General features: G+C 43.6%; 3 protein-coding genes across 3 annotated transcripts; all 3 read left to right on the forward strand.

Annotated features, from left to right (window-relative positions):
- The first annotated feature begins 1,096 nt into the window (after positions 1 to 1,096).
- On the forward strand, positions 1,097 to 3,289 carry LOC145423488 (P2Y purinoceptor 14-like). The gene is made up of 3 exons (XM_080296074.1): positions 1,097 to 1,201; positions 1,306 to 1,565; positions 2,184 to 3,289. The coding sequence occupies exons 1-3, from the start codon at positions 1,097 to 1,099 to the stop codon at positions 2,776 to 2,778; spliced, it is 960 nt and encodes a 319-aa protein (XP_080152200.1). The 3' UTR covers positions 2,779 to 3,289.
- A 3,472-nt stretch (positions 3,290 to 6,761) lies between these two features.
- Positions 6,762 to 9,623, forward strand: LOC145426108 (P2Y purinoceptor 14-like). The gene is made up of 2 exons (XM_080299642.1): positions 6,762 to 7,122; positions 7,993 to 9,623. Exons 1-2 carry the CDS (start codon positions 6,938 to 6,940, stop codon positions 8,651 to 8,653), a joined length of 846 nt encoding a protein of 281 aa, XP_080155768.1. The 5' UTR covers positions 6,762 to 6,937; the 3' UTR covers positions 8,654 to 9,623.
- A 1,087-nt stretch (positions 9,624 to 10,710) lies between these two features.
- On the forward strand, positions 10,711 to 12,548 carry LOC113015666 (nuclear factor 7, ovary-like). The gene is made up of 2 exons (XM_080299152.1): positions 10,711 to 11,845; positions 11,879 to 12,548. The coding sequence occupies exons 1-2, from the start codon at positions 10,711 to 10,713 to the stop codon at positions 12,097 to 12,099; spliced, it is 1,356 nt and encodes a 451-aa protein (XP_080155278.1). The 3' UTR covers positions 12,100 to 12,548.
- Positions 12,549 to 13,834: the final 1,286 nt, after the last annotated feature.

The following is a 13,834-nucleotide window of genomic DNA, read 5'->3' on the forward strand; positions in this document are numbered from 1 at the left end:
ATGTGGTGTCTGGCCCATTGCTATGGGCCATTCGATCCCTATGCAACCGTTGCAAGAGCTTGGTTTGCATAAGTCGGACTCGTTCCCAGTGGGTGATGGGCTCCGCCAGGGCTGCCCTTTGTTACCGGTTCTGTTTATAATTTTTATGGACAGGATTTCTAGGTGCAGCCATGTGGCGGAGGGCTTTCACTTAGGTGGCCTCAGAATCTCATCTCTGCTTTTTGCGGATAATGTGATTCTGTTGGCTTCATCGGGTGAGGGCCTCCAGCTCGCACTGGAACGCTTTGCAGCTGAGTGTGAAGCAGCGGGAATGAGGTCAGAAACTCCAAATCTGAGGCCATGGTTCTTAGCCAGAAAAGGGTGGAGTGCCCACTCCGGGTCGGGGATGAGTTCCTGCCCCAAGTGGAGGAGTTCAAGTATCTCGGGGTCTTGTTCGCGAGTGATGGGAGAAGGGAGCCGGAGATTGACAGACGGGTTGGTGCTGCGGCTGCAGTGATGCGAACGCTGCACTCATCCGTCATGGTGAAGAGGGAGCTGAGTGTAAAAGCGAAGCCCTCAATTTACCGGTCGATCTACATCCCTACCCTCACCTATGGCCACGAGCTCTGGGTAGTGACCGAAAGAACAAGCGGCAGAAATGAGCTTCCTCCGAAGGATGGCCGGCCTCTCCCTTAGAGATAGGGTGAGAAGTTCTCAGAGTAGAGCAGCTGCTCCTCTACATCGAAAGGAGCCAGCCGAGGTGGTTCGGGCATCTGACAAGGATGCCTCCTGGGCGCCTCCTGGGTGAGGTGTTCCGGGCATGTCCCACTGGGAGGAGGCCCTGGAGCAGACCCAGGACACGCTGGAGAGATTATATCTCTTGGCTGGCCTGGGAAAGCCTTGGTGTTCCCCCGGATAAGCTGGAGGAGGTGGCTGGGGAGAGGGAGATCTGGGCTTCTCTGCTTAGGGTGCTCCCCCCGCGACCCGGCCGGATAAAGTGGATAAAGATGGGTGGATGGATAGTTTGACTTTGTTTTTTTTAACAATAAAATTAGACTATGATGGTAAAGCCATTCAAAGAGAGAATAAAGTGGATTTGTTTTTCAGCTGAAGAAGCATGGCTGACTCAACAAATGGGACTTCATCTTTCAACCAGACCTGTGATCCAGTTGTCCCATCACTCAACACTTTCTTTGTACTGGTCTACAGTTTGGTGTTTCTGGTAAGTTTCCAATCTTCAGTGCTGTGTTAGAAATTGCTTTAAGTTTCTCAAAGGACTGTATGTACCAAGGTTCTCATCTCCTCACCCTCTCTCTGTCTCTTCAGGTAGGTTTACTCCTCAATGGCTTCATCTTAAAGTTTTACATTGGTCAAGCTCAGCAGCAGGAGTCAAACAGTTTGATGGTCTACCTGAAGAACCTGACAGCTGCTGACTTCCTGCTCTGCCTCTCTCTGCCACTGCGCATCGCCCACTATGATAGAAAGTCATTCATCATTCAAAAGGTCTACTGCAGCTTTGGAGCTTCTGCCTTCTACATGAACATGTATGCCAGCATCATATTCATGTGTTATATCGCTGCCAACAGGTGAGGAACCTTTACATATTTCCCACTACAGTTCATGACAGTGTTAATGGCTAAAACCCCTGCATTGCTGATCAAGGTGTAGACATATCATTTTATATTTCCCACTCGGTCCTCAGCTTCCCCCACTCTCTCCGACAGAGTTTTTATGTCCTCCTTTATCTTATCGAGTTTGCCGCCCAGTTCCTGCTGTAGCGTGTTGTCTTCTCTCAGCCTTTGATTATCTTGTTTCATTTCTGATTTCGATGACTCGATAGCTTTTATTAGCTCTCCAGCTGAGTCGCTAATTATACTGTTGGGGCTCATGCAAGCTTGTCCTGTTGCATTGTTAGTATTAGTTTTTGCGGCTTTGTCCTGTCCCCTTGGCATTTTGGCCTCCGTTTGCCTTATTCCTCACCAACTACGTTCGCCTTACTCAGTTGAGTTGTCTGTTAACGAGTTTTCAGTGTTTTCTATTCCTGATTGTAAGGAGCAGCCACCAAACACGTCCACTCACTGCACCATGACACCTAAAAACAGTGTAGACATATCATTTTAACTTGATAATGACCTTTGCGAATGTGGTACCACTGTGACTGCTTCGTGAAGTTATCTACTGTCTCCTTTGTCTTCTCTCTTCAGGTATCTGAAAATCGTCCATCCTTCAGGAACTCATGTCCTGCAGTCAGTGCGAACTGCGCACATCATCTCCATGGTCACTTGGGTTTGTCTCCTAGCTCCATCAGTTACTTATAGCATCCTCTTTTTCATCACCCAGAAACCCCTGACTTTTACCCCAAGCCAATGTTGGCCCCTCTTCAGTGCATCAATCAGCCTATTCTTCAAAATCCTCCACACCATCTGTGCCATCATCTTCCTCTTGGTCTTCATATCCCTGGTCTTCTTCTACCACGGCATCTCCCGCAGGGTGTTGCAGGCACAGCAGAGGCAGCTGGCCTCCTCCAATGCTGAGAAGCTGGTGAAGTCTCGCAGGAACATGTTGGTGCTGGTCAGCATCTTCTGTGTTTGTTTTGTGCCCTATAATCTGGTTTGTCTTCCTGTCACTTTTCTGTGGACCAGTTGCTCTGCGGGTCCAGTATTGTTCTACTTGGAGGAGGTGGCCACCATGGTGTCAGTTTTCAACATCTGTCTGGACCCTCTTGTTTACTTTTTCCTCTGTAAGTCTTTTTGGGATCAGATGAGCCCGAGGATTGTATCAGTGGGGACCAACATCTAAGAAGCAACCAAGAATAGCAAGAGCAGGAGCAAGAGTGCAAGTGGACATTGTTATAGCAACAAGTTAAATCAATGAGCTTTAAGGAAAAGTTTGACATTTTAGTTCAGTGAAACCAGTGTCATGGATCCCAAGTCCTCATGAACCACAGGAGTTTGTACTGAGCTCAGAGATCAATAGAAGGCTGATCTCAGCACAAACCCACTCCCACACAAACAACATCAGTGTTCATGTGTCAGCTTTTTTCTATTCAGTCTTTTGGGTGTTCTCATATCCTGCTGATGTAACACAAAATCAAAAATCATTTTTTGTCCTCACGGGACAGTTAATATCTGTATAAAACTCTTTAACTTCACTTTATTAGTTACATAGACAGGGCAACAGTAGCACATTACAGTATCTATTTATATGTTTGTATGATGTGCACGTATAACCACAGCAGCTACTTCCTGCTCCTGCTACAGCAAGATTTCTCATCACAGAGCTAATAATAAAGTGTATATAGTGTTACAAAGTGTGTGTCTGTTTGGTACCTTGTGTTTTAATATCTGTTGTTATTTATGAACAGGAAAGATGATCATAGAGCTGCAGGAACCTGGTGACACTTACTAACATTTAGTTTTTTTAAATGATGCTTCAGGGGGCATCTGTGCTGTATTATCTCAGCCAGGGTTTTATTCACATAAATAAACAAAGCAAAACAAAATTAAACCTCATCTGAAAAATATCAGCTAAAATAAATACAGTGGCTGAAGCAGCCCAACACAGAAATGACCAGAAATCACACTGCATGTATCTAATAACATGAGCTGGTGTATTTTAGTGTTGACATGTACTGACTTTTTCTGTGGATCATATTTAGGCTACTTTGTGGTATCACTCCACTAAATTCTCACGCTCTTTATCATCATACGATCTGTAACGACATTTAGTGTGAGCTCAGGAAGTGGTTTGAAAATCTAAGACCTCGGAGCGTCATGAAGGAGGCCAGAGTTCTCATTCTTCCTGTGGTTTGCAGCTTTTTTCTGATTGGCTGTTGTTTAAGTGAAGAGCTTTTCGAAATGCTGATTAATATTATTTTTAGATTTGGTCTGTAATATCTTTGGCCTTACACTTTAACACAAAACCAGACATATGCATTTGTTACCTTTTGAAAAAATAGTATGTGAGTGTGTGACCGATGCTTATGAAAATCCACATACCCACCCATTCATTGATTTGTTCCTCCAACATTAAACACGTGTTAGGTAAACTGACACAGATGGATTACGTGGCAGAAACACACACGGACACAAAATAGTTTGTGATGCCAATTTATATATACGATTAGGGAATATTTACAAGGGAAGGGCTATATACAGTGATAAATAAAAATGTGCCAGGAGATTCACACCGAGGATATGAGGCGGAGCCGAGGTATGCAGGTAGACAGGTGACGCACCGGAGCTACCTGACAACAAGGAACAAAACAGAGTTTATGGCGTACCGTTGATAGCCGAACGTTAAACACAAGTGGACAGAGAGAGTTGGAGAGCTTACTTGACACACAAACCACAGCAGCTGCAGTAACTGCAGCCTGATGGAACATAGCACTCCGTCACGGATCCACAATAGCCAACACAAAATCCTAGGTAGGCGGGCAGGCAATGGAACAGGCACTTGTGACAGCGACAATACTCCGACACCAGACGTCCGTGACTCCACTCCCTAAAAGCGCTCACTGATGACGTCCGATGCGTCGCAGGTGTGTTGAAATGCCATCAAGCCCCGCCTCGCCTACCTATAACAAAAGGGAAAACAAAACCCAAACAACAACAATAAACCTACCCACCACCTCCTAACAACACGTCCATTAACCAGATGTGAGCTGAGGAGTCATAGGATGAGTTCTGAAGATAAATGGATCATCTCAGCTAAACTGGCAAAGTGGTTGTCTTGGTGTACTTCCTGCAACCGTCTGAGATCTCCGCTCATCTTCCCTCCTTATAAGATAAGATAAGATAAGCTAAGATAAAACTTTATTAATCCCTCGGGTGGGTTCCTCTGGGAAATTCGGTTTCCAAAAGCACAGCACCGACAGAAGTTACAGAGTTACAGAATATTATATATATTAAACACACACATATATAAATACAGAAACAAATATAAATAAAATATACGAAGGGGATAAATAGAATAAATAGGAATAAAAATAAAAATACAAGTGAATTGCACATTTCAAGTATTGAGGTCTATTGCACCGTTGACTATTAACAAAAGTATTGCACAGTGAAGTGAAGAGGCACTACAGCTTAGTTGTTCCCCCCTCCTATGTCCTCCTGTCTCCCCTCCCTCTCCCCTCCAGAGAGGAGTTAAACAGTTTGATGGCGTGTGGGACAAAGGAGTTTTTAAGTCTGTTAGTTCTTGTCTTGGAGAGAAGCAACCTGTCAGTGAACAGACTCTTCTGGTTGTTAATGGCCGTGTGCAGAGGATGCCCAGCATTGTTCATAATGTCCAGCTGTTTTTTTAGTGTCCTTTTCTCTGTCACTGACACCAGAGTGTCCAGCTTCATGCCGACCACAGAGCCAGCCTTCCTGATCAGTTTCTCCAGCCTGGATGAGTCCTTCTTTGTTTCTTATTTACGAAACAGTCTGCACCACCTATAGAAACATAGAGAAAACCTGGACTGGAACACTGGTCTGACTCGAGTCAACACTCTACTGAGTAAAAGAGAAAAGAAGAAGAGAAATGGCTTGATGTTTTGTGTTAGGAGAACGTGGTTAGATGAGTTTAAGTGAAGAATTGGACAATAAATAGAATGAATAAATAAAGAAGTAAAATAAATAAATAAAAAAGAATCAAGTCATATATGTCAGTAGCTGCCTGGTTAAGATAAGATGACCTTTATTAGTCCCACAGGTGGGAAATTTGTTTTGTTACAGCAAAAGTGCAAAGTTATGTAGCAGAAATTAGAAAACACTGGAATGCAATAAAATACAATAGAATAAAATAAAATACTATATACAATACAATAAAATAGAAATACAAATACTATATACAACTGAGTAAGAAAATACAAAAATACAACTTCGTCAGAAGAAGAATTGCACATATAGCAGTCTTATTGCACGTGTGAGGGTTTGATCAGCTGCGAAAGTCTTTGTTGTGGAGTCTGACAGCAGTGGGGAGTAAAGACCTGCAAAATCTCTCCGTCCCACACCGTGGCTGCCACAGTCTCCCACTGAAGGAGCTGCTCAGTGCTGTCACAGTCTGCTGCATGGGGTGGGAGATGTTGTCCAACAGGGATGACATCTTAGCCACCGTTCTCCTGTCACTCACCACCTCCACTGGGTCCAGAGGGCATCCGAGAACAGAGCTGGCCCTTCTGATCAGCCTGTTCAGTCTCTTCCTGTCCCCAGCAGAGATGCTGCCGCCCCAGCAGACCATAGAAGATGGCTGAGGCCACCACAGAGTCATAGAAGGTCTTCAGGAGTGGGCCCTCTACTCCGAACGACCTGAGTCTCCGCAGCAGGTACAGCCTGCTCTGCCCTTTCCTGTAGAGGGCGTCTGAGTTATGAGTCCAGTCCATTCACTGTTTTCTTTATTTCTTCCCCATCAAAATACTTGGATATGACTTAATGTAAAATACAAATGTTTCCTTGATTTTCAGTGTGAGGCATGAAGATCTGAACCAGTGTGAAACTTGGTGCATTATATGTGACAGCTTAACACCTTGCTCACATTCAGATATCATCACATTTGGCACACTTCCATGTTACAATCTCTTTGTAAAACAACATGAGGAAGTGAATCCTTGGTCTTTGACTAACAGTAGACTCTATCGAGCCAGATACTTTGAAAGACGGATCTCAATGAAAAGGATTAATTTTTCAGCTTCAGGAACATGGTTGACCCAAAAAACATGACTTCGCCTTTGAACGAGACCTGTGATCCTGTCGGCACATCGGTCAACCCTTTCTTTATGCTGGTCTACAGCCTGTTGTTTCTGGTAAGTTTCAAATCTTCAGATTGTGGACTGTTATTAATTTGACAAAAGATCTTTGTGCATGTGCTAAATTCCTGTTCTCCATGATCCGTGTCTGTTCAGGTAGGCTTACTCCTCAATGGCTTGATCCTGAAGTTTTACTTTTGTGGAGCTCAGCAGCAGGCATCAAGCAGCTTGATGGTCTACATGAAGAACCTGACAGCTGCTGACTTCCTGCTCTGCCTCTCTCTGCCACTGCGCATCAGCCACTATGGTAGCACATCAGTCATCGTTTGGCAGCTCTACTGCAGCTTTGGAGCTTCTGCCCTCTTCCTCAACATGTACGCCAGCATCTTATTCATGTGTTATGTAGCTGCCAACAGGTGAGGAGCCTTTACTGCTAATGATTACAAAAAGTGTTAATGACCACAAACGCTGTGTCCCTGACTAAATTATCAATGTGTATGCACTGTTGCACCCAATGTGACCCTGTGTCCTGTATTGAGATTCACTGCCCGTTAAACTCTCTCTTGCATCACTTCCTCCAAGGAACAGACACATGTTGTATTTGGACAGGATTTAATGCAAAAAAGACACAAAATACAGAAATGTCACATAAACTCAAGCTTAGATTTGAATTCTTTCTATTGACATATAAAACACATCATACATTTCAAATCACTTTAATAATATCATATACCCTGTCTGATAATTGAACACAGGTAAGAAACTTACTCATATTGCCACTCAAAGGGATTTAATACAGTGGACGGCTTTAGATTGGAAGGAACAACCATGTCGAGCTTCACTCATGAGCAACTTCCTGTCACACTTCTAATAACTAACAGTTCCTGAAAGCAGCAACTCAGTGGTATTAGTTTCAGTATGGTAATCTCAGGCACTCTGTTGCAGCACCCCCGTGAGGATGAAGGTTGGCTGAGAAAACAGACAGTGAGTGTGATGGAGTTCAACAGAAAACAAGCATTTATTCAGGCCATTTTTTAAATACTGTTTGTTTTTGTTTTTTTTAATGTTTTCTTTTTTTTTTTTTTTTTTTGTCTGTGTTATTTGCCAAGATTACTTTAATGATCCTAATATCACTGTAAAAGCACAGAGTTGATACTGTCAGGAACAGTTGGAATTTTTTCAATCGTGCCAATGGTTGAAAGTTGTGGTAATTTGACCTAAAATGAGAGATTTGGCTCCACTGTGACTGATTAGTTGAAGTTGGATGCTGTGTCTTCTCTATTCAGGTATCTGAAGATCGTCCGACCTTCAGGAACTCATGTCCTGCAGTCAGTACGAACTGCCAACATTGTCTCGGTGGTCACCTGGATTTGTCTCCTTGCTCCATCAGTTACTTACGGCATCATGTTTTTAATCACCCAGAAACCTCTGACCTCTATCCCCAACCACTGTGGGCTCCTGTTTAGTCCATCAGTTAGTCTGATGCTTAAAATCATGCACACCTTCTCTGCTATCATCTTCCTGTTGGTGTCCATATCCATGGTCTTCTTCTACTACAGCACCTCCCGCAGGGTGTTGCAGGCACAGCAGAGGCAGCTGGCCTCCTCTGGCTCTGAGAAGCTGGTGAAGTCTCGCAGGAACATGTTGGTGCTGGTCAGCATCTTCTGTGTTTGTTTTGTGCCCTATCACCTGTTTCGAGTTCTATTTGTTTTTCTTTTGAACAGCTGCTCTGTGGATCCAGTGTTGTACTACCTGAAGGAGGCAGCCACCATGGTGTCAGTTTTCAACGTCTGTCTGGACCCTCTGGTTTACTTTTTCCTCTGTAAGACTTTTTGGGCCCAGGTGAGAAAGGCGTCCAGGAGGACCAACATCCAACAAGCAAACACAGAGAGTCAGAGCACTGAGGAGAAACTGAGCATCATTAAGAGCAGCAAGTCAAACCAGTGAGCTGTAAGGAAAAAAAATCAAGTCGTCACAAAGGCAGGACTAGATGTTATTCAGTTTTTCTTTTTGTTTTAAGGATCACAAAAAGAAAAACTGTAGCACAGGAGTTTCTGCTGAGCTGCAGTAAAAGGCTGAATCAGCCAAATTCCACCTATTAGTACAACATGTGATTTAACATGAATAAACTGAACCAGTCTATGATAAACATCATACAAACAATGCATGGTGTCAACACAGTACCCCATAAAAGCCAAAGCTGGCCACCTTGAGTTTCCCTCTACCAGGTGTCTGCTTCTGTAAAAAAATATTTTTGTACACACTATAGTTTAACACATTTTGCTGATATAAAGACTTGGCAATAAGTAAGGAATAAAGTAGAAATGTGACAATTAAATATTTTCTGAGTTTTTACTTTTTACCCCTGAGTCACCTCAAACACACCAGCATTCATCTACAGGCAGTCCGATCATTGTTTATCTCATAATACCAGGTGAAACATTCACAGCTATTTATGAATGAATCTATAAATGTGTTTTACGTGTGAAATGAAAATAATAAACCTAACAAAGGATTATGTACGTTAAATCTGCGCACTTTCAGATCGTGAATCAGTTTGGAAAACACTGTGTGATGGCCACAACATGAAGCGATTTTATTGTTGAATTATCAGTGATACTTTCACGTGTTTTTGTTGAGAAATGTTAACGATGTCATTAAAAGAAAGCATTAAATTAGGGAGAAAAACCCGTTCGCGGAGAGGGTCCCCGGTTCTCCAGTTAGATTGTGCTTCACGACGTCATGTTTCGCCGTGACGGGGTTATTATTGGAGTAAATGGATGGCTGGAGCCTCTGCTCGAAGCGTCTCTGATCGCCGCGAGCGGGTTCATATTGGAATGAATTGACAACCCACAGCGTCACATAAAAACGTGGAAGGGTACCTTAGGCGTCAGCATGAGAAGTTAAGGGACGTGACAAATCGTCATTATTTTACGCGTCGGGAGTGAGAACGGGTTGGCTGATCCTCATTCCCGCTGCTTCACACTCGGCTGCGAACCGTTCCACTGCGAGCTGGAGGCCCTCACCCGATGAAGCCAACAGAACCACATCATCCGCAAAAATCAGAGATGAGATTCTGAGGCCACCAAAGTGAAAGCCCTCCGCCACTTGGCTGCGCCTAGAAATCTTGTCCATAAAAATTATGAACAGAACCAGAGAAAAAGAGCAGCTAGTCGAACCTCGGATATAAAAATTTCTGAATCTAAATATTGTACTTTGGTAAAATTAAAAAATAAGTGTTATGTTCCGAAATCCTCCATTATGTCTAAGATTTGGAAATACAGCAAAATCAAAATCAGGGCTAAAATGAAGAAATCCATCCTAAAATCATACAGAATGTCTCATCACTCACAGAACTTTAATACTGTACTTATTTGTGACCTGAGGTAAAGGGTGTTTTGACTGGCCCTTACTGAGGTTAGCAGTGTGTTTTACCCAAAATATGTGAGTCAGGTGCACTGATGATTACTGATGAATAAATTAAATCTTTTAGTTATGTGAGAAATCTGATAGTTTTGCTTCAAAGTCTAAATAGATTCTGCAAAAGTAATTAAAATTAAGAGTAATGTTGTGACATGTGCAGCTGGAATGGAGGAAAACCTATTTTATAGCTTTTGAGCTGCTGGCAGGATGAAAGTCTAACTCTGGAATGAAGCACACCTAGGCTACAGGTAAAACAACATTTTTCTCCTCCCCTCACATCACTTACATGCAACAAAACCAGGAAACAAGATGTTTTTCTTCTTCAGTAAAGAGATACGCACAGACGATCAGACTGAGCTCCGACCAAACTAGCAGCTTCCTCTGAGTGAGTCCAGCTACAGGAGAGAAAAGTGGAAAACTCCAACACTGCTGCTTCAAGCTGCTGACGCTCCACACACTGAATGTGAGTTTGAGCAAAAACACGACTCAAAGGAAGTTTCAGTGAAGGTGGTAGAGGAGGGAGGGGAGCCAGGACTGACTGTACTTCCTGTCTGCTGTTTTCAGCTTCACTCACAGACTCAATGGCTTCCAGATCAGAGGAGGATCTCTGCTGTACGGTCTGTCAGGAGGTCTTCAGAGATCCTGTTATTCTGTCATGTAGCCACAGCTTCTGTAAAGACTGTCTGAAGAGATGGTGGAGAGAGAGACCAACACACGAGTGTCCAGTTTGTAAGAAAAAATCAGTTTATGATCCACCTTTAAACCGAGCTTTAAAGAACCTGTGTGAGTCGTTCCTACAGGAGAGAGATCAGAGAGCTTCAGAGGATCTCTGCAGTCTGCACTCTGAGAAACTCAAACTCTTCTGTCTGGACCATCAGCAGCCAGTGTGTGTCGTCTGCAGAGACTCAGAAAAACACACCAATCACAGATTCAGACCCATCGATGAAGCTGCACAACAACACAAGAAGGAACTTCAGGAAACTCTGGAGCCCTTAAAGAAGAAGTTAAAGGTTTGTGAAGAAGGTCAAGTGAAGTTTGATCAAACAGCAGAACACATTAAGGTCCAGGCCCGACACACAGAGAGGCAGATTAAGGAGCAGTTTAAGAAGCTTCACCAGTTTCTAGCAGAGGAAGAGGAGGCCAGGCTGGCTGCACTGAGGGAGGAAGAGGAGCAGAAGAGTGGGATGATGAAGGAGAAGATGGAGGCTCTGAGCAGAGAGATAGCAGCTCTTTCAGACACAGTCAGAGCCACAGAGGAGGAGCTGAGAGCTGAAGACGTCTCATTCCTGCACAACTACAAGGCTGCAGTGGAAAGAGTCCAGCGCTGCCCCCTGCTGGATGATCCACAGCTGCCCTCAGGAGCTCTGATAGACCAGGCCAAACACCTGGGCAACCTGACCTTCAACATCTGGAACAACATGAAGGACATGGTCTCCTACACTCCTCTCATTCTGGACCCAAACACTGCTCATCCAGAACTCATCCTGTCTGAAGATCTGACCAGTGTGAGACCAGGAGGAGAGAGGCAGCAGCTTCCTGATAATCCAGAGAGGTTTGATGATTCCTACTCTGTCCTGGGCTCTGAGGGCTTTAACTCAGGGACTCACAGCTGGGATGTTGATGTTGGAGACAGTACATGGTGGGCACTGGGTGTGTTAGCAGATTCTGTGAAGAGGAAGGGAGGCTTATGGTTTGGATTATGGAGAATAGGGTGCAGTTTAGGTTTTTGCTACACATTCTCACCATCAGCTCCTGGCGATCCTCTCTCAGTACTGAAGAAGTTCCAGAGGATCAGAGTGAATCTGGACTGGAACAGAGGAAAGCTGTCGTTCTCTGATCCTGATACTAACACACACATACACACCTTCACACACACTTTCACTCACAGGATGTTTCCATACATCAGCACTGATGATAAACTGAAGGTGTGTCCGTTGAAGGTGTCAGTGTCAGTGCAGCAGATGAGTTGAGGATGATGATGTTTCTAATGTTGTTTCCTGTCAGTGAGTTGAAGCTGTTAAACTGCAGCTGTCCTCCTGCTGCCTCGTTGTTCCAAAGCTCTTTGTTTCTCTTTTAGTTTCACTCTTTCTTTCTGTTTCTGCTGTCCACCTTTTCACATGGAAAATCATTTCACTGTTTCTCACTGAATGACTCCCCAAACTAGATTTGAAATTCTATCAAGTTTCTAATCATTACAAGTGATTCATGTTTCTATTTGATGTGTAAATGGAGATGATTTAGTTTGCTGGGATATGGACTGACATGTGTTGAATGGGAGGAGCAGTTTGTTGTTGTCTTCTTGTCTGTTTATGACAACAATAAATATGTTGTTGAAACAATGATTCATGTTTAACTCCATATATGAAATGTTTCTGATCTTTGAATTCTGTTTGATTAAAGACTTTCTTCATGACACAAATGAGATTTCAGTGTATTAATAGAACTAAATAAGCTCAGAGTTGAAAGGCTGGAGTATTATGTACGTGCTTCACTGTCAGGATCTTCAGGGGGATTCAAAGGGAAACATCAAACTGCTGTAATGAGATAAACTAGTTGGGCTGAACACACTTATCTGTAGTTTGTCTCCATCCAGGATCATCAGAATATAATGAACATGTGTGAAGAGCCACAAAATGCTGCTGCCCTCTCAGCATGATGAGCTCCAGCCTTTGTTAGCAGGACAACAGGAAACATGAGACAACTTTCAGAGACAGTAACCAACTGTGGCCACAAGATGGCAGCAGCTGATCTGAGATCCTTTATTGGACAGAAGGACTCTGCTCTGTGACGTCATCAGAGAGACGGCCTTCACTCTGATAGATCTGACGTCATGTCTGCACTGCGATGATGAAAGCTGATAAACACATTGTTATTGATCCATGAAATCACCTCTGTCCTCTCAAGTGTAGCTGTTTACAGAGCTGAAGAAGTCCTTCATCGTCAAAACAGACAAACATGTATTTCCTGTATTAAGTGACGTCATCCTCACTCTGACCTCTTACATACATTCTGTTCAGTTTTCCTGCTGTAAGAAATAAACTGTGTGAAAATAGAAATGCAGGGAAACATCCATTAAGTGAACAAAGTCCAAAGAAATAAACTTGGACTGTTTTTTGAAGCCTAAATAAAATGTAAATAAACTTTATAGATACATTTGAAACCAGCTACTCTGTGACTTTACACACTCACACAGTAACAGAGCTGATTCCTGATTGGAGCAGCACAGAGTTAGTCTTCTTTTCTGGCTGTGGATTGGTTCGTCAGGATTTCCCCCTTTACAGGTTTAAAAACAATCTCTGTTTCTACATTTTTTGACCTCCTTCTTGTGTCTAAAGGTGAAGCAGCACCAGCCTCCTCTGATCCTCATGTTGTAGCTCTGTGTGTCCAGCAGGGGGCAGAACACCTCCAAACTGTGCCAGCAGCTCTCACTGTGAGCTCAGACGTTTGCGGACACTCAGTTTGTTTGAACATAGTAAATAATCAGAGCTTTTCACACTGTTTATGGGGACACCACCTGCCCGAGGGTGTACTGTGTCAGAGAGGTGGTGTATGGTGCTGGGTGTAGTCTCTCTGCTGGTTCACAGTTTTTACTGAGGAGCTGTGTTCATGTCAGGAAGGTTTCGTCTGATCACTGTGGTGCAGTTTGGTTTACTCTGTTTCTGAGTGTTTGTAGGATCAGTCTCTGCAGGTCACCTGATACCTGGC

This window comes from Astatotilapia calliptera, chromosome 3 (assembly GCF_964374335.1).
Source record: "Astatotilapia calliptera chromosome 3, fAstCal68.1, whole genome shotgun sequence".
Taxonomy (NCBI): Eukaryota; Metazoa; Chordata; class Actinopteri; order Cichliformes; family Cichlidae; genus Astatotilapia; species Astatotilapia calliptera.

Bases quoted from the DNA above. Each gene is read 5' to 3' on its own strand.
- LOC145426108 (XM_080299642.1), top strand. From the start codon at position 6,938: ATGGTCTACATGAAGAACCTGACAGCTGCTGACTTCCTGCTCTGCCTC. The intron at 7,123-7,992 runs GTGAGGAGCCTT...TTCTCTATTCAG, and splicing joins TGTTATGTAGCTGCCAACAG to GTATCTGAAGATCGTCCGAC.
- LOC113015666 (XM_080299152.1), top strand. From the start codon at position 10,711: ATGGCTTCCAGATCAGAGGAGGATCTCTGCTGTACGGTCTGTCAGGAG. The intron at 11,846-11,878 runs GTTTAGGTTTTT...TCTCACCATCAG, and splicing joins ATTATGGAGAATAGGGTGCA to CTCCTGGCGATCCTCTCTCA.
- LOC145423488 (XM_080296074.1), top strand. From the start codon at position 1,097: ATGGCTGACTCAACAAATGGGACTTCATCTTTCAACCAGACCTGTGAT. The intron at 1,202-1,305 runs GTAAGTTTCCAA...CTGTCTCTTCAG, and splicing joins TCTACAGTTTGGTGTTTCTG to GTAGGTTTACTCCTCAATGG. The intron at 1,566-2,183 runs GTGAGGAACCTT...TTCTCTCTTCAG, and splicing joins TGTTATATCGCTGCCAACAG to GTATCTGAAAATCGTCCATC.